General features: G+C 36.4%; 1 protein-coding gene across 1 annotated transcript in view; it reads right to left on the reverse strand.

The window, feature by feature from the left end:
- XDH (xanthine dehydrogenase) overlaps positions 1-27,072 on the reverse strand; it is a 66,525-nt gene that overhangs the window by 22,139 nt on the left and 17,314 nt on the right. Inside the window, exons 7-21 of the mRNA XM_074288129.1 lie at positions 23,652-23,720; positions 22,469-22,555; positions 20,993-21,134; positions 19,366-19,458; positions 17,647-17,798; positions 16,188-16,281; positions 14,943-15,052; positions 10,110-10,294; positions 9,830-10,001; positions 9,057-9,140; positions 8,134-8,303; positions 6,785-6,908; positions 4,415-4,534; positions 3,937-4,033; positions 364-488 (exon numbers count right to left, since the gene is read on the reverse strand). Coding sequence (XP_074144230.1) covers positions 364-488; positions 3,937-4,033; positions 4,415-4,534; positions 6,785-6,908; positions 8,134-8,303; positions 9,057-9,140; positions 9,830-10,001; positions 10,110-10,294; positions 14,943-15,052; positions 16,188-16,281; positions 17,647-17,798; positions 19,366-19,458; positions 20,993-21,134; positions 22,469-22,555; positions 23,652-23,720 — 1,824 coding nt within the window. The remainder of the gene's footprint in view (positions 1-363; positions 489-3,936; positions 4,034-4,414; positions 4,535-6,784; positions 6,909-8,133; positions 8,304-9,056; positions 9,141-9,829; positions 10,002-10,109; positions 10,295-14,942; positions 15,053-16,187; positions 16,282-17,646; positions 17,799-19,365; positions 19,459-20,992; positions 21,135-22,468; positions 22,556-23,651; positions 23,721-27,072) is intronic.

Raw genomic sequence — 27,072 nt, forward strand, 5'->3', positions numbered from 1 at the left:
TATAGGGACTTTAAAGGGTATTTACTCTGACCAATACTTAACCTTGACTTTGACCTTGAACAATAAGCCCTTCTCCAAATTACTTGCCTCACCATCATACATTCAAGTCCCATAACAAATAGACACTTACCAGTTGTGTGACCCATGGCAAGTCATTTCACCATTTGTCCCTGTTTTACTTTCCTCTTCTGTAAAATGAAGAGGAGGGGATTTGATGGCCCCCTCTTTTTCAGATCTAAATTGATGTTTCTCTATTTTTAATTCAGTGTTGCCTCTCAACAGTTTCTCTGCAAATAGGAATCTCAGCATTTTGCATATTTGTCAAATTCCCTTTCCTTATCCATTAACTCCTTAGTTGGTTACCTGAGTCTTCATTGTGTTCTGAGTGGACACAAAGAGCTCCATCTCTCCTGCTTCACCTTTTGGGACAGCAATGGTGCAGTGAGTCTCTAAGTAGAAGTGTTCCTGCCCACCAATATACAGCTCTCCTGAAAAGGCCACAGAAAGCTAAATGTTAGTAGTGCAAGGGAGAATAAAATCCTATGTAAGGGGAAACTATGTACAAACTAAGAAATCAGAAAAAGATCTCAGATTCATAGTAGACTGGGAATTAAGAAAATGAAACAGTAATAAAGTCAAGGTAAAGGGTTAAGGAATATAAAGAGATTAAAAGTAGTCCCTCCTTTCAAGGATCTCATAGTCTAATCAAAGAAACAATTATTTAATTTTCACTGTGAGCATTTAATACACCTAAGAAACCAGCAAATGCTACAAGTCAGGACTTGATTTATTATTTTATTCTTGCATAGACTTAATAAAGTGATAGAAAAACTATTAATGCAGATTAAATTTGAAAGTGTGTTGAAAGTGCATATAGTTTGGTTTTTTTGTTTTGTTTTGTTTTTTTTCTAAAAAAAGATGGCTGTTAAATATGCACTAGCACACTGCACAAGTCACTGAAGTTGACTGAATATGTAGGTAACATGGTCAGGCTTTCTCTTTAAGAAAATCAATTTTACAATTTGATGGAAAATGGACTAATTTAAATGATAATTTAATAAATTAAGAGGAATGTGTATACTGCAATCAGTGATGACAAATGAGGTCTTTGCTATTGTAAGATTATTGTACAATTCTGGAAAAGACAAAAGGAAATCAACAAAAATGATTAAATGCTATTAGTTAAATGACCTGAATTCTACTCCTTGTTCTGACAATAATTGGCTCAAATATTTCCCCTTTCTAAATCTTTTATTTTTTTCCTTATCTTTAACAAAGAAGGAAAATTCCCTTTAATTGTAAAATCCAGCAGTCCTATGACATACAAAGGTGACTTTTTTTTTTTTTAATAAGGAGGTTATAGAGCTTAGGAGGTTATAGAGCTTTTAAAAAGAGAAAACTAATCCATATTTAGTAATGTATAAGAGATCTAGAAAACAGTAGGAACATAAGACTACTGTAACAGGGACCTCAGAGTCCACCTAATTCAATTCCTTCATCTTACATATGAAAAATCGAGACCCAGAGAAGCAAAATGTTTTGAAAAACTATCATAAGTAGAATTTGAATCCAGAATCTTGTGTTCCTGAATTTGTGTTCTTCCCACTATACGATGATGCCACGAGACTATGAAAAGTAAGTAGCATTGCCCAAGTGTAAAGAATCTTATGTTCTGTTTTCAGGATTACTATAAACCCAATGTGTGAACTTAAGCAAATCTGTGGAATGAGTATAATAATCTTCTACTTACATTTTAGGCCTATTGGGAAGATCCAACAAGATTATGTGAACTGCTCTTCAAAGAAGTAAAAAATGTTATAAAATTTATTGGCTATTAGTTGGAAAAAATAGACTCCAATTGCATTAGGAGAGATTTAGTTTTTAACACAATGAAAATCTTCCTCATTCTAAAAACAGTAACTCACTGTAATATATGCCAAGATAGGGTAATGAATATCAAATTAACCCATAGCATGTATGAGGCTTTAAAAGGAAGAGAGATTCTAGAATATGTCACTAAACACATGGTTAGTGAATGCATAAGAAAGCAGGCACAAAGTACCATCAGGCCTTCAGCATTAACATTAACAGTGGCTCACATTTCTATACTGCTTTAAGATTGCCAAAAATTTACAGATATTATCTCATTTGAGTCTCACAAAATCTTTGTGGATTTTCCCCATTTTATTCATGAAAAAAACTGGATTGAGAAATCTTAAATATTTTTCCAGATTCAAATAATTAGTAAGTATATGAGGTCAGATTGAACCTTTTAAGGTCTTCCTGTCCTCTAATCTATCCCTCTGAAATAGGTGAAGCCAGAGAAATCATATTGCCTCCCTCTCTCCCTCCCTCCCTCCTTCCCTCCCTTCCTCCATTCCTTCCTTCCTTCCTTCCTTCCTTCCTTCCTTCCTTCCTTCCTTCCTTCCTTCCTTCCTTCCTTCCTTCCTAGGCAGCTTGGATTAATTCAGGTCCACCTGACTCTAGGCCATCTATTGCACCATCTAGCTGCCTCTATATTTACTTTTTTAAAGGCTCATTAAACTAGTGATAATAACAATAGCTAACACTGATGTCTGTCTCTTTGAACTTTTACCTATTATCTCTAATTTTGTCCTGTAAAACCAATGAATCTTTTTTAAAGAAATTATTTATTTTTATTCTAACTTTAACCAAGACCAAATAAAATGGACATATTAAAACTACATATTGTATATTTTCATATACATCAGAGGGATTTATACATAAAAATACAGCTCTATTATATATCACTTGGTTGCCTTTTAAAAATATAATAAACTCAAACTAAAACTTTCAAAAACAGAAAGAATAATTCCTTTTTCATATGATGACCTAATATTTGTACACAGTTAGCATATCTAATTTATAAATAAATTTGACATATGCTTATATAAATACATTGTATGTAAATTAAATAAATAAATCCTTCCAAATATGGTTGATTGGCAGAATTATCATTGCCTTTTTGGGGGGACACCATGCTTTTCTTAGTGAAGCGTGAGATGTTAGCTTTCTTGATAAACCAATCTAGCCTAAGTGCTTTTAGAGAAAGCTAAATGGTACAATGGACAGAGCACTATTTATAGAATGAGGAAGACAAGTTCAAATCCAGCCTCAGATAACAGTTTTATAAATTCTGGACAAGCCAGTTAACTTTGTGTCTGCCTCAGTTTCCTCATCTATAAAATAAAGATAATAACAACACCTATCTCTCAGAATTATCATGAAAATAAAATAGATAATACTTATAAAACTCTTTGTGAATGCTAGCTAATATATTAATAATTATTAAATCTTGAGGTTTTAAAAAAACATCCTTTTTGGTTATAAATCAAGATTAAAGCAATTTAATGATACCATGGAATCAAAATACCCCAAGATTCTGGAAATTACAAATCATCTTATTTGGAACAAAAATCTAATATTTAGTAAATATAGAGGCAACAAGGTGGTAGGGTGCATAAAGGACTGGACCTGAAGTCAGGAAAACCTCAAGGATTTAATATCTATGTGACCCTGAACATGCCACTTAATCTTTGCCTGCTTCAGTTTCCTCAATTGTAAAATGGGGATTACAGTAGCAAATACCTCAGAAAGTAGCTTCAAGGGAAAAAAGAAATTATATAAAATGTTTAGCAAAGTTCTTATCATATGAGACACTTCATAAATGTTTAATTCCCTTCTCTCCCCAAATTCTCCTTTGGTTTCTTCATCTTTTTTGTAATTAGTATTAGTATTAGAGTTTTGTAATTAGGGTATTAGAATAATTGACTATCTCTAGTCTAACTATAAACTGTGATATTTAGAAATAACAGAAAATTCTTTATGCCAAACTGTCATTTACTTTCTTCCCAAATGAGAGTGGCTACCCAATCCTCTCTAAGCACCATGAAGGGAAAAATTAGATGACTGTACCTGAAACAATATTATCAGCTTCAGCAAAACCTTTTTTCAGGTCTCCTTTCTCAATCTTGATCTCTGAACCATAGAAGGAATTGTTTTTTATTGCATCCTGAATGACAAAAAATAAGGCATAATACCTAAATCTTCAGGGAGTTAACAAAAGACAAAGAAGAGAGAAGAGGGGGGGTGTTTCTGACTTGGAATTGATGGTTGTTTTTTTCCCCCCAAGTTCATTTGGATGCAATCAGTAGATAGGTGATGGTGGGGAGGTATGTGACCATAAAAGTCAAGAAAATTCAAGAATTGTCTTCTAAATAAGCTATACAACATGTTGGAAGGTCTGTGTTTAATATCTGTATTTCAAGGACAAAGAATAACTCTACAAGGATACGGTCAGAGCTGAGGGTAGTTTGTGATAAAGGAGGGTTTTGGCAGGGGGAGGGAGAGTGCCAGGGTAGAGATAAGAAGACCATGGTCCAGCGGCAGTCACCTCAATTGTGATAATGGCTGGCAGTTCCTCATAGGTAATTTTAACAGCTTGAGCTGCTCTCTGTGCATGTTCTGGGGTATCTGTGACCACAGCCCCAATGATGTGTCCCACACAAGTGACCTAGGAACAAAGAACAATGCTGTTAAATCTAGATGATCTCAGTGAATCAACAACTTTACTAGCCATTAGTTGAACTTTCTATCCTCTCGCTGCCTTCCCTAAGCCACTGTCTCTATCAAAGATAGAGGGGCTGAGCAGCACAGAGAAGAGAGAGTCTCCCTTCCCCAGCTGGGAGCTAGGTCACGGGAGCCTAAATATCCAAGCTTTCAGTACTCTAGACAGCTCTCTGAGACTATAGCAGAGAAAGTCCTGACATGTATTCTTAGGAGTTTTATCACCTGCCTGGGAGATCCCTATATCAATGAAATCATGTCTAGTTAGTCCCTATAACTCAGAGAGAAAGAGAAAAGAAAGAATAAGCATACATAGCACCTACTTTACATATTTTGACTCAGTTATTTACAAATCGTTGTTGTTCATGCTTTATTCTTGAAGAAAACCAATGACATCTCAAGGATGAGGTCTTGATTCAAGAATGAATAAAATGGGAGGGAGGCAGAGCTGCACAAAATTGTCAATCTGACTCTCTCATCCAGTCATCAAAATCCATTGGCAAGACTACTAGTGATAGCCTGGAATGGAGTGGGTGACCTTGGCCTTTCTAAATATTGTTTCATTAGATTAAAGAACAAAGATCAGCCACAGTCACCCTGTAACTCGACTCTAACATAGTGAAGTCATTTTGGTCCTCTTCAAAAAGGTTTGTTCTATTTGTGATGAGTTTGTCTTTCTAATCTAATCTTTTATTATACTGGCACTAATATTATTACTATGATATTCCATTATAATACAGTAATGTTTTTTAAGTGATTATCATTGAGGGAAAAGGTATTCTACAGAACTGAAATTTCCAGATAATTGAATCTTATTAGCCTTTAAAGCACCATATAAATGCCAAAGATTATTGTTAGAGTTATCTTTGTGTCCCTGATAGCAGAGGCAGTTAGGTGGCTCAGTTATATAGACCACAGTTCAAATCTGATCTCAGATTTAACCCCAAGAAGTCATTTAATTGTTGACTACCTGATTCTTCATCTGTAAAATGGGTTTAATAATAGCACCTATATCTCAGAGTTATTATGATCAAATGAGGTAACAGTGAAAAACACTTAACATACACATAGTAGTCCAGCTTAATACTTGTTCCTTTTCTTCCTCTAAAAATCTATTTTCTGTTAATACTACATTTTATATGCAGTAAATAATGTTTCTTGCATATTAAAATGATAAGAGTATATATATGTACATATATATGTGTGTATATGTATATACATATCTTTGAAAGTTGTCTGAGCAATTTTTAATTTGGGTATTCAGATAGCTTTTTTTATTTTCTGCAAAGGTGAAGCTCTGCATAGTTGAAGTCACTAGAATATATATTTCCATAAATTGTGTTAATGTTGACTTACAATTTTATTAATTTCCAAGTAATTAGTGTATTTGTGATAAGATAAAATTATCATATTTATAAAGCACTTTACAAGTCTTAATGCACTATATAAATGTCTACTCTTAATAGTTTTATCATCATGCCTGAGATGGCATTGACAAAGTGTCCCCATAGTCTCCTATATTGTTTAAATAATTTCAGCCAATTAGTCTAGGCTTCTAGGATCCAACACAAATAATTCATCACATAACTTTGTGTCATCATCCTTCTGAAAGTGCTTGCCAAGATTTTTTTTAGTTTTCCCTAAGCTTGGAAAGAGAACTGAATGGTTAGAAATGGAGATCAATCAATCAATTAACAAATATCCGATGCCCTTTAGGTTGTGCAGGGTGCTTCTTTGTGAACACACAAATATGAATTGAAACCTCAACTGGCCAAAAAGGACCAAAATAATATCATTTGTTAGAGTCAAGTTATAGTGTGTCCAACTGTGGCTGGTCATCAGATTAATATAAGCTCATTATGCCCTGCCACAGGATGGATACAAATAGCCCATATGAACATTTGCATCATCATTATTAGCACTTAGATGATGGTTCCTGTTCTAAAAAGAGAAACTTAGAACAGTAAATATACAATTTTAAACATCATTGCTGTCTCTAGAAACTAAAGTGTAATTATAAGCACCATAACAAACCAATAATAAACCAATGAGAGTAGAAGTATAATTAAGGTAGCCCTACACATAATTCCTGCTTTCTGGTGGCATATCAATCAAAGGAATGTTGGCTATTCATCCACCTATGGAAAATGTGGAAACATGAACATTTGAGAAGACATGACAAAGACTGAAGTCATACCTTATGCTTAGCAAAGACAGTTTCATCATTAAATAATCCAGTTTCATTACTCCCAGGAATATCATCAGCTGAGAGAAAACAAACAAATCCAGGGACTTTCTGAGCTTCTGAAGTATCTACAGATCTAAAAAAATGAGCATCATGATTGAGAAGGCAAGGAAGTTAGAGCAAGCTTTGTCACTCAGTTGGGTCTCGTCTCCACGGATAAAATAAAAAGGGGAAATATTACGCAATGAATTTAATCACTGTTTTCTTTCATTTCAATACTTGTTTTTGTCTAAAATCCTTTACTCTGTATTTTTTCAAACATAATTACTAGATCAGTATGATTACATCCCCTCACCTCTACCCAGATATCAAGGGAATAGAAAATCACAAACACAACAGAGTGTGTTAAAAAGTTTGCAGAGTTGGAATTGGAAGATTTAGTTCTGTCACTTATGAACTATGTGACCTGTCCCATTCTCTCTTTAAGGCTCAATCAGCTCATCCATAAAACTGAGATAACAATACCTTCACTGCCTTTCTTAAAGCATCATCATAATTGCTATACTTTGGAAAATGCTTTAAGAAAAGCTACATAAAATTAAGTTACTATTATTGTTTCCCCAAACATGCAGAAGACTTTGCTAGACATTGTACTCCTGACACAACTGTGTGTCAGGGAAAAAAATGCTAACCCATTTTCTATTGCATTTGTGTTTTTCTCTAATATCACTAAAGTTACAATGTTTGGACCTCAAATGGTCCAGAATACTATGGGAGGAGAGCCAGATCCCACCAACCTACAGAAATTCTCTGGTCCTTTTGACCACCTCCTACATGGAGAAATGAGAAGATGTAAAAAGTGTTTCTGTTTTTTCATCCACACCTCCATTTAGATGTTATTTGACAAAAGAGAAAAATGCCTGAGATGGCATCGACAAACTGTCCCCATAGTCTCCTATATTGTTTAAATAATTTCAGCCAATTAGTCTAGGCTTCTAGGATCCAACACAAATAATGCATCACATAACTTTGTGTCATCATCCTTCTGAAAGTGCTTGCCAAGATTTTTTTTAGTTTTCCCTAAGTTTGGAAAGAGAACTGAATGGTGAGAAATGGAGATCAATCAATCAATTAACAAATATCCGATGCCTTTTAGGTTGTGCAGGGTGCTTCTTTGTGAACACACAAATATGAATTGAAACCTCAACTGGTCTTTAGAGTTCTCCAGCAATCTTACATCTAAAATTGGGTCCATATAACAATAAGATATTTGGTGGTCAGTCCTAGAAAAAATTCATCTAATTCCTAACTTCTAGGTCCAAGGGTCATTTCATTCTATTACATCTGATGCTATAACTCACTTGATTTTGGCATGAGCCTTGGTGCTGGTGACTAATCGAAGGCAAAGTTCGTTGGAATAAAGGGGGATGTCATCACAGTACACAGCTTCCCCTGAGGCCTGCATGGCAGCAGAAAGGTGGGGGATGGGCCGGCCCACCATGTCATCTTTATCCTGTCCCTTGGGAACTTCCTAGAGCAACAAAAGTGGCGGGTCAGACTAAGCCTCTGCTGGGGATGCCTTTCCAACCACTCAGGGAAAGAGGAGAAAAGTTTGAGCTAGGGTAGTAAAGGAGGCTGGAGAAATAAGATTGGGAGATACAAGGAGGCAAAAAAAGCTTATAAGGCACAGAATCAGAGAAGCAAAGGGAAGTGCAAAAGCCATTTAACCCAACCCCCTCATTCTACATGAGAACACTGAGGTCTAAGCAGGTTACATGACTCACCCCCAGTCACACAGAAGGCACCCGAGGAAGGCTTTGAACTCAGGTTTAGTTCCGCTTTATTATACTGCCTGCTAATAAGACTGGAGAAGACAGAAAGGCTTCAAGATTGAGTGCAAAAAAGAAGCAGATTTTGATGAGAAGTGAAAGCAAAACTGAGCATGATTAATCCCAGTTATGTTTACCAGCCCCAGAGAGGGACAGAAGAGAAAGGACAGTGGGGAGGATTTGACCATTATTTAAGGAACAGATAAAAAGTAGAAATTAAAGCTCCAGGGATAACATTAGGAGGAATAAAAAGAAAAAAATGTAATATTGATCTGAATATGATTCTGGGTTTCTTTACCTGGAGAAAAATTCTAGAATAATTCTCTGACTTTTTATTTTCAAAGGATCATTGTCCTAAAGACATTCAATGAGATTCCTATCTCTAACCCACATCAGTTCAGAAAGATAAAGTTAGGAGAAATCCTCTAGGTAACTCCAGGTGCTTTTCCACTTACTTGGAAGAGCTGAACATTGGTAGGAGGCTCTTTTTGAAAAAGTGCAGTGGCACTGACACAAGTTGGATCCAGTTTGTCACATTTCTGTGAAAGAGGAAAAAAAGAAATAAGCCTGACTGTACATGTTCACAATATTCCAGTCAGTCAGACAACATGCTAAGCACTATGAATACAAAAAGAGGCAAAAGATATTATTCACCCTCAAGAAATTTACAATAGAATTAGGGGAATAAAAACAAACAAATACATACAAGCAATGTGTAAACAGTCCAAAGAATAGGGGTTGAGAAAGACTTCTTGTACACAGGATAGAATTTTAGTTGGGATATATTGGTGGATACTCCTTGTTGGTCTTAATCAGTCCCCAGGGAAAATTTTTTCCAACTAGGAAAGGGGTCATCTCATTTTATATTCCCTTATATGCTATATAGGAATAGTCTGAGACAAGGTGATGAAGACATACAATCTGTCTCCCAGACCAGAGGTGTCAAACAAAGCTCCCACAACATGCCCAGGTGCAGAACCAGTTTAAATAGAATTGGGAAATATTTAACAAAATAGATAACAATACAATAGAACACAGATAATGTTAATATATGGGTTTCTAGGTCAATATATGACTGGCAGGGATCCTTATGCACAGTTTAGTGGACACGATTCTATTTGTTTGATGCCGTTATCCCAGACCACTATTCTTTGGGGCACATTAGCCAAAACCATTAGGAAGCCTTCCTATATAGTAGCCCTACCCAACTCAACTCGCCCACACTCACCTCTGTATTTTCTTCACTCAGTTTCTGAAGCACCGTCAAGTAGAATTTGAAGAAGAAGCTGAGAGTGAGCGTGCGTCGGAATTCTACCATTCCACCAGGGGCATCAGGCGCCAAGCTCAGCTCCTCGGCAAGGCTGGTACAAACGTCCTGAAGCAGCTCCTCATTCCATGCTCTGGCCAGAGGAAGAGCCAACCTGAGACCCTGGGACCCTCTGCCCTTTCTCACCCCTCCCCCTCAGCCAAGCCAATCTACTGTGGCCATTCTGTCCTTATTCTCTCACCTCCCTTGCTGCTTCCTCATGGTTTTCAGGGCTGGGATGGTTTTATCAGCCATGCCTCCAAAACTGATATCCAGCTCCTGGACTTGCAAGCTTTCTGGTTTGAATAAAACCCTCATTCCACAGGTTACTTTAGCGATGTCATCCTCCCTCCTAGAGGCTTGTTTGAAGGCTGAGAAATATTCCCCCTGAAAGCACAGAATATAGCACAGATCCTAAATAAGCTTACAGAATCCCTATAGACCAAATAGATTTTGATTATAGAAGAAATAATTGTTTAAAAACAAAAATTTATAAAGTCATTTTCCCCCTACCCCAATCATAGTATTTAAAATTTGCTGTTTCTCAAGGGATATGCAAAATGAAGTATCTCCCTGCCATAGGGACTGAGATACCAAATATGAATGGAAGAACAAATTGGGGAGGAAGAGAATAAAACAAAATGAATAAAATGTAATTAGAAAAGGGAGAGAATGATAGTAACTAGAACCATCAGAGAAAGCTTCCTGTCTTTCTCTGGAAAGTGAAGGAAGTGAAACCTGAGTTGGCCCTAGAAACAAGCTAAGTAGTGAGAGATGTAGAAGGAGAAAGAGAATATATTATAAGCATTCAATACTGTCTCATGAAATGAGGGATCCTTCCATCTAAAACAATGCATCAAATGGCATTACCCTCCCTTCCTTCTTTTCAGAGGATGTAGTCTTCCATATTCTGTCAAATTAAGTTGATATTCTGCATACTTTTGTTGATCTGCTTTCCCCTATTTTCCATTTAAATTTTTATTACAAGGGATGACTCTCTAGGAAGGAGAAACATGGAGAGAATACCTTGATTTCTGAATACAATGTAAAAATTAATTAATATAAGATTTATATATTAAAATTAATTCCTTTGAGAAAGAAATGACAAAGAATATCTTTGCCAAGTATCCAGTATCTTTACCAAGATAACCTCAAATGAGGTCTCAAAAACAATTGAAAGAATTAAACAAATAACAAAAATAATAACATATTTAAAAAACTAATAGAGAAAAGCTGTCCATTATTTCAAAGAACACTCATCCTATTCTCTGCTCTACATGGGAACAGAACAGTTTGCTCCAATCATGACAGGGAAATGAGTTCTTAAGTCAAAAAATTCATTTGCTAAGTCTATTTTAATGCCAACTTTCTTTTTAAAAAATTTTTGTATGTATAATTTTTCTTTTTCTTTGACCTCTTTGGAATACGAATCTAGAAATAGTATTGCAAAGTTAAAGAGTATGCACAATTTTATAACCCTTTGGGCACAGTTCCAAATTATTCTCCAAAATGGTTGGACCAGTTCACAACTTTAGCAATAATTCATTTTGTTATTGTTGCTCAATTGTTTCAATGGTGACTAATGCTTTGTGACCCTATTTTGGTCCTGGTTGGATTTTTAAAAAAAATACAGCTTTTACATTCCCATTCTTTCTGTTATTGTCTACTTGCATTTTTATTCTTCCTTTTAGGTTATTTTTACCTTCTTTCTAATCCAATTTTTCTTGTGCAGCAAGATAATTATATAAATATGTATACAATGTTGAAAAATTACCCATGCATAATTCTGTCAATAAAAAGCTATACAAAACCCCATAATTTTTAGGTAGTCCAATAATTTTTAATGTGTGTCTCCTCTATCTATTTTCCAGCTCAGTTGTTTTTCCAGTGAGATATTTCTGACCTGGCTTCTTTTTCCATTAGAATGCCAACTTTCAAAAAGGAAGTTGGTCCCTTTTTGAAACAGTAGCTGCTTTTATATGAAAGTACTTTTCTTTTAGGCAACCAAGCCCAGAGGCCATTACACAAGAACACAATATAGAGTGCTTTCCAGGAACAAAACACTAGGATTAAGGAAGCCCAGGACTAAATCAACACTGGAATGCAGCAGCAATGAGGCCTTCTTCTGCTGATTCTCCTTGTATCTTAGAAATTGACTTGAATTTATTCTTGGAAAGATTGCTAGATTTCAGTGTTTAGATCACCATATGTTAAAACCACATGGAAACACTAGGTCTAAGTTTCTAATTTAATTCTTTTATAGTATCTAAAAGTGTCAGAAAACAATGCTCATATACAGGTGTATACATATATGTGTATATGTATGTGAATATGTTTATATGTATGTATATGCATATATATGTGTATGTATATATGTATATATACACATATAATGTATATATATATATGTATATATACACATATAATGTGTATATATATATATACACATATTTTAAAAATGCTATATGGACATAAACTCTCTCTTAACCACACTATTGTTCAGTCATTTCACTTCTGTTTGCCTCTTTGTAGTCCGGTATGGGGTTTTCTTGGCAAAAATCCTGTAGCAGTTTACTATTTTCTTCTCCAGCTCATCTTATAGATGAGAAAACTGAGGTAAACGGAATTATTGACTCACTCAAGATTCAAACAGCTAGTAAGTATATGAGGCTGAATTTAAACTCAAGTCTTCCTGACTCCAGGTCATAGCACTCAATAATTGCATCAAAGGTAAAGGAAGAAGAAGAAATGATGGTTCTTCCAAACACTATTTAAATACTAACATTTCTAAAGCAAGAAATCTTCTTTATAAATTCCCAGGATCATAAATTTAAAGCTGAAAGAGAACTTAATAAGTCATCAAGACTCCTGAAGTAGTATTCAAACTCAGGTCTTCTTCACTCCAAAGTCAGCATTTTATCCCCCCCTGCCATACTGCCTCCTTTCCTCATAGCCACCACTTTTTAAAACTCAATCTAGGAAATTTGCTTTCAAATATCTCTTACAGTGTAGAGTTTCAGAAAAGGTGACAAATGGAAAGAAAGGGTGTCATGCTACCTGGAGCACTCAATCTCAGTGACCATCCTAAGGACAAGAAGAAACCACACTAAGCTTTCTGGACTATAAAAAAAAAATTTCTGGAAATGAGCCAACTGTGGGGAAAAGAAATTCAAATAGAGGATGGAGAATTATCAAATCAAGACATAAAGATTAGTGAACACTTGAATGGAAATGGACTACATGGACTATAGGAATAAGGATTAGCCTTAGAATTTCACTGCTATAACAAATTCCCAAACAAGGAAAACTATCTTTATTAATGCAAATTGGTCCTTTCATAGTTTTATAAAGTTGCTTAAAACAATAGTTTCTAATTCAAATAGAAATTAATTCCTGATAGCTGCATATTGACATAGAAAACCACAAATAAATGGTATGTACATTGTATTATATTTTTTATTAATTTTGTTAAACATTTCCTAATTACATTTTCTGGTTATCTCCTAGTTTTTGTTAGCTTTGCAGCCATAAGATCTAGAATACTGAGAAGGTACTGTCCAAGGTGCTGCCATGGCCAGTATGCTCAGAGATGGGATTTTGAACATTGGCTTTCCTGACTCCAAAGCTAACTCTTTATCTGCTCCTTGAAACCAAAACTCTACAATGTAGTCATAGGACTGTAGGAGCATAGATTTAGATCTGGAAGAAATTTTAGTTATCTGTTTTAATCCCATCTCCATAATTTAAAATCATCATCATCATCATCATCATCATCATCATCATCATCATCTTCATCTTCATCTTCTTCTTTTTCTTCTTCTTCTTTTATTCTTCTTCTTCTTCTTCTTCTTCTTCTTCTTCTTTTCTTCTTCTTCTTCCTTCTTTCTTCTTCTTCTTCTTTTTGGTGAGGCAATTGGGGTTAAGTGACTTGCCTAAGGTCATATAGCTAGGAAGTGTTAAGTACCTGAGGCCAAATTTGAATTCAGATCCTCCTGATTTCAGGGCCACTGCTCTAAGCATTGCATCATCTAGCTGCCTAAATACTTTTGTAAAAGAAAGACAAGTCTTTTGGTCTGACTCTAGAGGGCAGAACCAGAACCAGTGTGGGTGGAAGTTACAGAGAAACCAATTTAGGTTATGTATTAAGAAACAAACTTTCTAACAATTAGAACTACACAAAGGCAGAATGGGATGCTTTGTGAGAGCCCGTGAATCCCTTTATTGCAGATCTTAAAGCATGGGTTGGATAACCACTTGTTGGGTATCTCATAGGGGGTTCCTTTCTAGTTTATGTTGGACTAAAAGGCTGTTGACGTTCCTCCTAACTCTCAGATGGTGTTAGTCTGTCTTGTCAGAAAGTTAGTGAGTGGAAGAGTTGTAAGAAGTATTATATGGTCATTTGGAACATGAACTTTAAATGTGTTTTGCAGTAAATCAATGTATACTTGCAAATAACTGTCCAGGAGTGATTTGGGGTTTGTGTGATAGGAAGAAAGGAACATAGAAATAAATGAAAGAAGGAAAAAGAAAAGAAGGAAGCAGAGAGAAAGAAAAAAGAAAAAGGAAAGAAAAAAAGATATAAAGGAAAGAAAAAAGATATAGAGAAAGGAAAGAAACAAAAGAAGAAAGGAAGGAAGGAAGGAAGGAAGGAAGGAAGGAAGGAAAGAAGGAAGGAAGGAAAGAAGGAAGGAAGGAAGGAAGGAAGGAAGGAAGGAAGGAAGGAAGGAAAGAAGGAAGAGAGAGAGAAAGAAAGAAAAATTCCAGATGTCTTGGGTTATGAAGTATTCTATGCTTCCATGGAGATCATAGGATTTTAGATTTAGAATGGGAAAGAATTCTAGAGAATGTCTCTGGTCTAAGCCCCTTACTTTACAGTTGAAGAAACTGATGTTCAGGGAGGTAAAGTTACTTGCATGAGGTCATAGAGTTAGTATTTGAATCCAAGCCCTCTGATTCCAGAGTTAGAACTCTTTTTTTCTGAAGCATGTACCTCTAAGTATGGAAGTTAGACCCAGAATTAACCCCAACATCTCACCTTCCGGCTATAGGGAATCTCAATGGAAAGCAGTATCTCTTCCGGACTTAAAAGTGTCTTTCTGTAACTAGGAAAAAACATGTAGTCCATCCTAACAGTCCTCCTGGTCCCTGTATGGAGAGAAGGAGGAAGACTGAGTTCAGGGGCTATGTCAGAGGCCATCACCAACTGAGCACAGAAACATCTGGACACTGGATCTCTTCATCAGGTCAGAATTACTATGAGACTTTGAAACTAAAGGAAAGAGTTGGCATGGAGAAGGGGATAAAACTCAGACAGAATTTGGTCCATATCCTTTATCTAAAAATATATTCATTTGCTAAGAAATCATAAATAGGATCATGAACTTAGGGACAGAAGACACCTTAGAAATAATGCAGTCCAACTACATTTCACAAATGAAGATCACAGTTGTGATACTTTCGGTAAGTGTAGAACTGGGATTTGAGTCCTGTGATTTTAGATGTAGCATTCTTTCTACTGTATAATGACACCTTTAAAAAATTCATTTGCTCAATTTACCTTTTATCTTATTTATTTTTCATTCTTTTTTCATAATGAGAAGAGTGCACATTCCCTGGACATCATTCCAAAATTTTCCGTTACCATAATAATCCCCTTGACTTCAAACATTAGCCAGGCTGGATATCATGGTTTCTGAATGTCTCCCCACCCCCACCTTGACTCGCAATCAATCATCTGTTCTGTTTTCCTAGGAAATAAACTTTTTTGGGAAACACGTCCCTTTCAAATGCCTTCTTTCTCAGAATAATAGAAATGACAGCTTATATCTTAAGATTTGCATGGTCCTTGGCATATCTCTGAGTCTCAGGATAATCCTGTGAGATAGATAATTCTTGCTGTTCAATCATTTTAGTCATGTCTGACTCTTTGTAACCCCATTTGGTGTTTTCTTGTCAAAGATACTATATCAGTTTACCATTTCCTTCTTCAATTCATTTTATAGGGGATGTTACTTGCCCAGGGTTTCACAGCTAGTATGTATCTGAGGTTGGATTTGAACTGATTTGAAGATAAGTCTTCCTGACTCTAGACCTGGCCCTCTATCTACTGTTCCATCTAACTGTAGAGATAGATTTTACAAGTGTAAATAATCTAACCAATAAAGAAAATGAGGTCAAAGAATTGACATGAGTGCCATATCAGAGAGCTAATGATTTCTGGGTCTTTCTGATTCAGGTCCAGCCTTCTATCTATTTTATGTATACAACTACAGCAACTCACCTTTTGACACAAGAGTTGCTTTGGCTCCGCTGGCCATGAAAACGGGGTTGAGGTCAGAAATTGGGCTGGCATTGATGATGTTCCCCCCAATGGACTGAAAAGAAAGACATGTAACATGTAGTTAGAATTAGCCCACTCTCAGGAAACTTTTGCTCACTAATTCTTGGTCTTTGAAAAGAGAGCTGGTAGAGATAAGGAATTCTGATGATACCCCACTTCTATCCTCAACAGATGTACCTTCCACATTTCTTGGACTATCCTTCCATTAACTTTGAAAATGAGCAAGGCAAACAGGATAGCCAGTTTTATTTGAATCACCAAAGGGCTACTCTGAATAACCTAATTTGAGAACTAGACCAATGACCATTTGACCCAACCCATATCCCCAAAAGAATCCCCATTATATCACATCTGACAAATATTCTTCTCAAAGAAGAGTTCCAAAGGAATACTGAAATGGACCTTCCTATTTATGGATAGCTATAATTTTTAAAAAGTTTTTCTTATCAAGCCTAAATTTACCTCTTTGTGACTTCCCTCCATGGTTTCTAATTGTGCTGAATAAAACAGGCTTCATATCTTTTCTGCATAACTCTTCAAAGACCTGAGCACTGCTATCTTATCCTCCGGGCATTTTCTCTTCTACAATCTATATATCCCAAGTTCTTTCAACATAAACTCAAGGCTTTTTGATCATGCTGGTGGTCTTCCTCTGGACGCTTTCCACTTATCAATACTTTCCTAAAAACATGGCACTCAGAATTAGACACAGAATTTCATTTGTGCTCAGACCAGGGTGGAATTTAGGAGAAATTTCACTTCCTTATTCCTGGAAGCAATGCCTTCAAAATTCTCTTGGAACTTTTTCAAACTGTTCTATAATCATTCTTCTCCATAATTGTGAAGTTGTGGGGTTTTTTTTTAAATAAGTGTAAGACGTCACATTTATCTTTCTTATATTTAATCTTACTAGATTCATTCCAGTATTCTGTCCAACATTATTATGGGTCTGCTTGTGGAATTCTTAGCTTTCTTGGTTATTCTTTCTACGTTCATGTCAGGGGAGGAATGGGAAAATATCATTTATCTTATTCAAAACCATAGATCATAGATTTCAAGCTAGAAAGGACCATATGGGATCAATTCAACTCCCTAATTTTACAAATAAGAAAACTGAAGCCCAGAGAGTAACTAACAAAATTACATAGGTAGCAAGAAGCAGAACTAGAATTTGAACCTGTTTTATTAAGTGGAATTAGAAGAGCCAAGATGCAATGCTTTTTTTTTTCAATTTCAAGAAAACCCACACTCAAAGGGAAGGAGATGCAGTTGGCTGGAGGATGCAGTCCACATCAGCCGCAGAAACTAAAATACAATTATTCTAGTATCTCATAGAGTAACTTCTCCTACTTGATCAGCCTTTTCTGCTTTACCAAATGAATCTGACAAAGTGACTCACCGCCACAGACTTGACCTGTTTTCCAGCAAACCAGCGCAGTTGCTCCAGGACTCCTTTGAACACTTCAGTCTGGTAGGCTGGGAGCTCAGCTATGGCAGCAACTAAGGCTTTCTCCACTTCATTCAGAGGGCAGGCTGCCCCAAAGGAAATGCCTAGGAAAGAAACCTCTGGTATCCCTCCTATCAACTTTGACAACCACATACCCCTCCAAGATATCTATCTATCTATCCATCTATCTATATATTCATTTGCCATAGACTATGGCCAAATCCTATGAATACTCCCCCCTCCATTCTATATAGTTATTCATTCAGTATATCAGGTACCTGTTACTCATAATGCCCCTTCTTTCATCTGGTCCTGAGTCAATAACCTCATTAAGTGGTTTGCCCACCTCTAGTCTCTCCTCCTTCCATACTATTGACAGAAAGCACTGCATTGATCCTGTCATATCCGTCCTCAAAACTAAGAAAAATTTCCCCAGCCAATTTCCAACTGGCTGTTGAATTCCTTATACTAGCATTGAAAGTCCTCCATGATTTTTCTTGAGCCTACTCTTTCAACCTTATATTCTACTACTTTTTTGGTAGCTAAACTGAACTATTTTTTACTATTCCTACCGTTTTCAACATTTCTATCTCTGCACTTGTTCTTTCTTCCCCAGGAATACTCTCCCCCTTCGTTGTCAAAATCTTGTTTAGCTGAAATGCTACTACTTCACAAAATATTTTCTATAAACTTCCTACCTTCTATGATTAAAAATTAATCTAATATATATTTTAATAGCACTTATATTCTGCCCAGTTTTTAGTTATTTTTAAATGATGGGACATCCCAGAGAAGCTCTAGTCAGATCCATGGATAGTACTCAGATAGAAACATGCCTCAAAACATGCATGCCCAATGGGGGACTCCTTGTCTTTGCTTGAAGACATAGGAGGGGACACTCATTACCTTTCAATTCTTTCCATTTTTGGACAATAATAGTAGTAAGTAAATTGATTTTTCTACCTCTATATGATCCCTTCTCTCCACTCACACAGCTACCACCCTAGACTATTACCTAGTCTAATGAGATAGCCTCCTAATTGATTTCCCTGCCTCAAATCTCTCCCCATTCCAATCTGTCCTCTGTTCAGCTGCCAAAGTGATTTATCTGATCATGTCATCCATTCCTGTCCCCAATTCAATAAACTCCAGTAGTTCTCTATCACCTTCAGAAACAAATACAAAATTCTCTGTTAAGCATTTAAAGATCTATACAAGGTGATCCTTTCTATTTAGTCTTCTTACATTTTATTTTTCTACACACTTTCTACAATCCAACAATACCAATTTATTCATTTCCCTCATATACACAACATCCCACCTCTTGACTCTGTATTTTAAATGGCTATCCACCATGCCTCCTTCCTCTCCTCTGACTTCCACCTAGGTATCCTGGCTTCCTTCAAGACTCAGATTAAACTCATACCTTTTTCAGGAAACCTTTCTCAGTTTCCCCTGTTGCTGCTCCTTCCCTCTGGGATTACCTTTCAGTCTTTACCTGTCTTTACATAGCTTTTTCGCATGTTACCTCTCCCATTCAAATTATTTAAGGTCAGGAGCCATGTTTTGCTTTATATCTCCAGGGCTAAGCACAGTGTTTGGCCCATAATAAGTACTTATAAATAAGTGATGTCTTGACTTCTCCATACTCAATAAGGATCTCCCACTTACCTTCTGGGCCACGCTCCACAAAATTCAGTTCAGGAATCCAAGTCGGGCAGACTATTAGAGGGAATAGCTTGTTCTTAAATTTCATCTCAATACCTTTTTCAAAAAAAAAGTTAGAGTCAGATATCCAGTTATCATTGTCCTCATAATTATCACTGTCACTACTAGAAAAGTCAAAAACAACCTCAACCACCCTATCATTTTACTGACAACTCCTGTGGCTAATTAGACTAATTATGGAGTTTTAACTCCTTTTTCTGGCTAACATTTTTTGATAGGCTTTGGATCCTACTTTTAGCATTGTAAACTCCTTGAAGACAGATACGCTTTCATTTTTGTCTTTGTTTTCTCAATGTGTAGGGAAGTGCTTGGCACATAGTAGCTATTTAATGAATGCTTTACTTATCACTGACATGATGTGACAGAACCCAAACTAACTTTTCACACTAGATATTATTAAGTATCTACCATAATTATAAGGATAGATTCTAGACCTGTGCTTTTAATGGTCTATAGAATACTCTGTGAGGAAAATTCCTCTACCATTGCAGCTGCCATTTATAATATTAGAATGTTGACTAGAACAAAATTCAGATTTGTCAGCATGTTTCAGAGATAACACTTAATTATTGGTACTAGTACTGAGGTCATCTCTGTGCTCACTACAAAATGCTTCTTCTAAATAATACTTCACCACAATTCAACAAAAATTAACAACTATTATGTGCCAAGATCCATACAAAGGGCTAGGGACACAATTATAAAAATGATGCTATTCCTCTCCTCAGGGAGATTATGTTCTATATGGAAAGGTAAGATATTACTACTCATGGAAAGTTTGAATTCAACTAAATGTAAAACAATTTCCATTGGAAGCCTGGGTGGGGAGGGAAGAGGTGGCCACAAACAGGGATCCTCTTTAGCAACTATACATCAGGAAAAGGTATCAATTACCAGCGACCAATCAAGGGTAGCTCTCCCAAACCTGAAATATAGTTTTTGCTAAGGCACAAATCTCTAGTCGCTCTCCAAAGTACTATTTCATCAATGGGTGAAATGGTTTTGGTGAAAAGGAACATCCGATAATTTCCCTCTCTAAAATGTTACTACCTAAAGCAAGTTGTCACTTATTTCTACAAACCAGATTCTATATTTCTAAAATTTTAAATTTAGAAACTGGCCATCCATGATCCATCTTCATGCCTTGTGTGAGCATCTGAACAGACATTGTCAAAACCAGGTGAAGCCTAAGATGCCAGGGATCTGAGGGATCATGAGGTGTGAGTGAGAAATATCCTTAGAATTCAGTGTATTTCTAGGGTCACAAAGTTCTGAACAGTAAGGCAAACTAGAGTTTCACTTGAGCATCTCCTCTCCTTCCTATCAAAGTACTTCCCCAGGTACAAGATATTAGAGAGCACCTGCCCCTCTCAACCTATGGCTTTTGACATGATCAGGAAATAACCTGATAGAATAGAAGTTGCCAGAGGCTCCTCTGAGGCATCCAATTGATAAATCCTTGTAGAAGGACCAAAAGGAATTTAAAAAAACACCAGCTTTGGACTGTGCTAAAAGCAATAGAATGTTTACCTGACCCTGTGACTCCCCCTTCCATAGCATTCCCATTTACCAATCTCAGTGTTCCCCACTACTAGCTTGGCGTCTGGATGCTGGGACTTCAGTTCCAACAGTTCCTTCAGGCTGGCAACCTGGATCCATTTTACTCGCTCCCCTTGGAAACACAGCTGCTTCTGGGGCTCATCTTTCAGTCTCTAAGAATATAAATTTCAATTGTTTCTCTCTGGATTGGGGAAAAAAAAAACCTACTGCCACATCACCTCTTCCCTATTCCTATTTTCCTGAAAAAAAGTCATTTTTAAATGCATTGGAGGAATTAGCTGATTATTCTATGCTTTCTTAGGTATAGGAACTAGACCCTTAATTTCCCTGGTGTGGGGAACCTAGTTCTCATCTAGATGAGATAACTCTATCACAACAGGTACCAATGCCCCTTCTCTGTTTTAGTGAGTAGTCTACCCAGAGGACCAAGAGTTAAGTACCTTAAAACCACTATGTGTCAGCTCTTTCTGGACCAATGCTACTCCTTTTAATTCATGAAACTGTGATTCAGTGTTATAAAGTTTTTCCAGCTTAGTCATTCCACAGGTCTATGTTCTAACCTGGTGAAATCTAGCTATGATATTGTTTTTTTTTTCCTTATATTTTGAATTCCCTTCTAGCTCTGGCATTCTATAATTCTATGTTATTCCTTCCAGTTTTGAAATCTACAGTTTAACATGTTTATTATGTTTCTCTCAGATTTCACATTCCAGGGTCATTCTATGTTCTAAGATTCCTTTTAGCTATGATGTTCTACTTGAGGTCCCTTTCAGCTCTGATATTCTACAATTCAGTAGTTTAAGGTCCTTCTCAACTTTAAAACTCTCAAATCTGGAATTCTATGGTTCTATATTCTAAAATCTTTCTAGCTCTGGTATTTTATGCTCTCTATACTGAGTTCCTATCAAATCTGCTTCCAACTCCAGCTTCTGTGGCTCTAGGAACTGAAGTGAAATAAATCCACAGATAAATGATTTTAATATGACATCTGGTAGCAAAATTGAGAGACATCCAAGGTGCTATAAATAGAGGAAAGCACACTATGTTTTATGTGAAGAAAAAAGAAATTAAAGACTAAAAAGCACCCTCAAATAACATACAGGCAAATCTTTTTTTTTATTCTATAATAATATTCATGGAAAGTTGGGAATGAATTAAAATTTGAAAATCAAAGTATTTTTATTGAACTAGGAGAACTGAATTTTTAAAAAATCAACTTTAAAAAAATGAAGCAGATACACTGCTTCCTGACACTATACCATGCTATTACTTAATAAGAGCTAACATTTATAATGTGCTTTGCATACATTACCCCCAGAAGAGCCCTGAGCTCTGGGTATGGCTATTGCACACTAAGTAAATTTCAAGAATAGCACTTAAATCCAGGACTATTGGGTCTCTAACAATTACCTCACAGCTATCTCTGGTAGAGATAGTACAAAAATCAAGTTAAAAAACTCATTTCCCCCTTTGAGGCATCACTTACCATTAACTCTGGTGGGAAGATAGGCTCTTGGGTAGGATCTAATGGCAGAAATTCCTCTGGATTAAACAAAGATGATGAGAGATGTAACTGCAAAAAAAAAATAGAGGAGGATAAGATAAGAGGAGGAAGAGGAAGAAGAAAAGAAGGAAGGAGAGGAAGAGAAAAAGAAGATGATTAAGAATAGGAAAAAGAAAAAGAAAGAGGAGGAGGAAAAAAAGACATAAAGAAGGGAAAGGGACTCCCATATGTGCAAAAATGTTTGTAGCAGCTCTTTTGTGCTAGTGAAGAATTAGAAAATGAGTATACACCCATCACTTGGGGAATGGCTGAACAAGTTGTGGTATATGAAAGTAATGGAATATTACTGTTCTATAAAAACAATGAATGAACTAATTTTAGAAAGACCTGGAAAGATTTACTGAATTGATCCTGAGTGAAACAAGCAGAACAGGAATACACTGTACACAATAACTGCAAGAATGTGTGAAGATCAATTATGAAAGACTTGGTTCTCAGTGGTTCAGTGATCCAAAGCAATCCCAATACATTTGCCATCTGCATCCAGAAAAAGAACTAGGGAAACTGAATGTAAATTAACACATGCTATATTCACTCCTTTTTTCTGTTTCTTTTTTAATCTCTTCCATAGTTTTTCTTTTTTGCTCTGATTTTTCTCTCCCAACATGATTCACAAATCAAAGTGTATTAAAAATAAATACATTAACTAGAAAAAAGTAGAAAAAGAAAGGGAAGAAGAGGAGGAGGAGAAAGAAGAGGAAGAAGAAAAGGAAGAATGAGGGAGAACAGAAGAGAAGAGGAAGAAGTAGAGGAAGAGGAGGGTTGGGAAAGAAGGAGACTGAAGAAGGAAGAGAAGGAAAGAGGAAAAGGAGGAAGCAAGGAACATATGGAAGAAAGAAAAAGAAATGTGACATGCAAGAAATCTCTTGTAAGATTCCTTTCCTGCACCTACTGACAGAGAAACACAGGAGTGGAGATGAGAAATGACTTTGCAGTCGGTTTTGAAGTAAACTCAGGATATAAGGGCAGTGAGAAGCACCAAGCAGATGCTCCCAAACTTTTCAGTGCCCTTTCCCTTTCTTGCCCAGATGGCAATCCTTTGTTAGCTTTCAGTTGCACAAGCTCTGGTCACAGGAGGGGCTGGGATTGAGGGTAAAGGGCTTACCGTGCTATTTTCTTTTTGATTCATGCAGCAGTTTGGATTCTCTCCCTTTCCTCCACAGCATCCCCCATCCTAAGAGAATAAGGTATATTTGCTTTTACTCAGAAACTCTTTCAAGGCTAAAGAAAATAGATTCCCTTTCAGAAAACTTCAGGTTCTGTTACCTCTTCCTGGAGTAAATGAGTTTAAGGGAGATCTCCCATCTCATCTAATACAACCAATGGCTGTACTAGATGTCTATTGCTTGTTCTAATCTAATTACAAGACATTCCTAAATCAATGTGTATAAGCCACTTGTAATAGGCACTAAGAAGAGGTGATAGAAAAGGTCATCTCTTGCCTGGAAGACTAATAGAACGTCCGGATTGATTTTCCTACTTCAATTTATTCTCCATAAGATTACCATAGTGATTTTCCTAACGCAATACTACTCCTTTGCTCAAGAAATCCCCTCCTTTATTACTTCTAGTCTCAAACAAAAACTTTTCTTTTTTTGTTTTTTAAAACCCTTCACAGCCTGGTTCTAACTTGCCTTTCATTTGTGCTATGGTATAGTCAACTTGACTTTGCTATTCCTCAGATATTGCATCTCACATTTCATGCCCATAGTGTAATTTTTTTCTCACTAACATAACTTAGAATTCCTTGTTCCCTTTTTTAAAGCTCAGTTCAAATGTACCTTTTACATTGAATCTGCCTTAAACTTCTCAACTGTTAGTATAGCCCCTCTCCCAACAAATTGCCTTTTTTTAATATACGCATTTTTATTATACTTTATATATACTCAGTTTGTATTTTGTATGACTCATGTATGTTTTGTATATTTTGCATATGCTCAATCATATATACATGCTTTTTGTATATACTCATGTATACACATGTTATCTTCTCCTAAAGAATATAACCTCCTTGAGGGCAGGGACTTTCATTTTTGTCTTTGTATTCCCTGTGCCTAGCCCACTGCAGGACTTTATCAGTTGTTTAACTGATTGATATTCAAGTTTAACAACAGCACTAACAATAGCTGTCATATATATAGGACACACTATGCGTCAAGTACTGTGCTAAATGTTTTACAATTATTATCTCATTTGGTTTTTACAACAATCCGAGGAAGTAGGGACTATTATTATCCCCGTTTTACAATTGTGAAAACTGAGGCTGACAGAAATTAAGTGATTTTCCCGAGGTACACAGCTAATAAATGTCTCAAGTCAGATTTGAATTCAGGCCTTCCTGACTATAGGACTAGACCTCTATTTACTGTACTACCTAGTTGCCTCTTGGTCTGATCTAGTTTATTTAGTTATTTAGTTGCTGAGGAATTGAGGCTAAGTGACTTGCTCAGGGTCACACAGCTAGGAAGTGTTAAGCGTCTGAAGTCACTTTTGAATTCAGGTCCTCCTGACTTCAGGGCTGGTGCTCTATCCACTGTACCACCTAACTGCCCCAGAGTAGTCTATTCAAAAGAATCAACACATTCATAAACATTTAGTAACTATATGTAATGGACAAGGAATATTGGAGAGTAGATATAAAAATGAATGTCATAGACTTGCTCTCAAGGAACATCAATCAAAAATACTTACACAAATTGCTATGATTCAAGAGAAAGGAAAATAAGGATAAAGAGAGGAGAAAGTATTATGAGAATTTTAAGGAGGGAGAGATCATTATTAGTTGAGGGAGTGAAACAAGAAAGATTTCTGGGAGAAGATGGCCCCCATGTTGGTTCTTGTAGGAAGGAGGAACTCAATAGTCAGAGACTGAGGAGAAAGAGAGGAGATATTGGCCTATTCCAAGCATTGGGGAATCTTGTAAACAAAATCACAGAGATGAGAAATAGCAGAATGAGAAAAGAAGAATGGAAGAATAGGTGGGAGTTCAATTAAGCTAGACCAGGGCTTCTTATACTTTTTCCACTCAAAGCTCTTTTCACCTAAGAAATAAATAATAAGCTTGCAAATCAAGCATTTGCTAATAATAAACCAAAATTCTACAACCCTCTCTTTCAGTGGAGCTGCTACTACAGTTTAAGAAGCTTTGAACTAGAGTATAGTATAGATGAAGGGAGACTAAATAGCATGAAATAAATTTGGGTAGATAAGTTAGAGTATGTCTATATATGGCCTTGAAATCAGGAATTAGAAGTTTATATTCTATTTGTCAGGCAATGGGAGTTACTGAAGGATTTTGAGTCGACTGACATGATCAGAGCCAAACTAGATGATGAGGTTTAAAGGAAATTTCATCTATTATTTCACAAGCTGTTGTTCCCACTCTTAGAAAAGTCTATGAGGATTTTGTATCTGTATAGCTTTTCTGGGGAGAAGCAAGCCTCTCTCCTACCAAATTTTGTCTTCTCTACCATAGTCTCATTTTCTTTCTTGGGTGCAGTCTTTTGAGTGGTCTTATCTGTGACAATTCTTCCAGCTATTAAAGCAGCCAAGCACTTCCCCAATTAGAAAATCCACATTGTGCACATGACTTTGTTGCTAAATTTCCTGTAAGTTTCTTGCCAAGGATATCAGGTTCTATTCACTCAGAGTCCTGCCCTGTGCCCCCCAGATAAAATGTTGACACCTGACCACTGAGCTGTTGAATAATTTCCTTTGGAAAACTCTAAATACAAGACCCTATGCAATATTCTCATCCCTATTTTCTAGATGAAAAAAATAGGCTCAGAGTGGTCCAGTAGCTTGATGTTGGTCACAGAGCTAGTACGTAGCAGAAGCAAGATTTCACTCCATCTCCACTACCTACTTCTGTCTTCCAAGGCAGGGGCAAGCTACAGGTGGAAAAAAAAATCTAACTGCTCTTCCTTAGAAAGATAGTAGTCAAAAGGCTCAGGAATGTGACAATTAGCCCTAGGTTTATACTGAGAAACAAAAATAGTTAAAACTTACTCCTGATCAGGGACTAAACAAGATGCCTGATCAGGAACTGAAACATCTCAACAATAGCCAGTGGGGTAGAGGCAAGGGAGAAGGAGCATGATGTCATATCTAGCCTCAGAATCTAAAGACCAGGGCTCCAATCTCAACTCTGTTCTGTGACTTCCCCCTCTCTCAGTCTCATCACCTCTTTGGATCCACTTCTTTATAGTTTATTTTAGAGGTTGTGGGGTGAGAGCAAAGATAAGTGTTAGTCTAAGGGACTGAAGATCCCTTCTAGTTCTGACATTTCATGATTTAAATTATCATCTCCCTGAAGTTTCAACATATCTATTCTTTGATTTAGAATCAGAATCATCTCATGCACACAAAAATCATGGAAAATGGGTGAAGTCTCTGGGAAATTAAGATAAGAAAATCCTGTTAACCCTATTCCTAGAGCTATTACTAGAATGAGGAACTGGGGGCTTCTTCTCAGAATATTGCCATGTAGAGAGAGAACCCAGTTCTATTTAACTTTTCCCACTGTC

The sequence above is a fragment of the Sminthopsis crassicaudata genome, chromosome 2 (assembly GCF_048593235.1).
Source record: "Sminthopsis crassicaudata isolate SCR6 chromosome 2, ASM4859323v1, whole genome shotgun sequence".
In the NCBI taxonomy this organism is placed as follows: domain Eukaryota; kingdom Metazoa; phylum Chordata; class Mammalia; order Dasyuromorphia; family Dasyuridae; genus Sminthopsis; species Sminthopsis crassicaudata.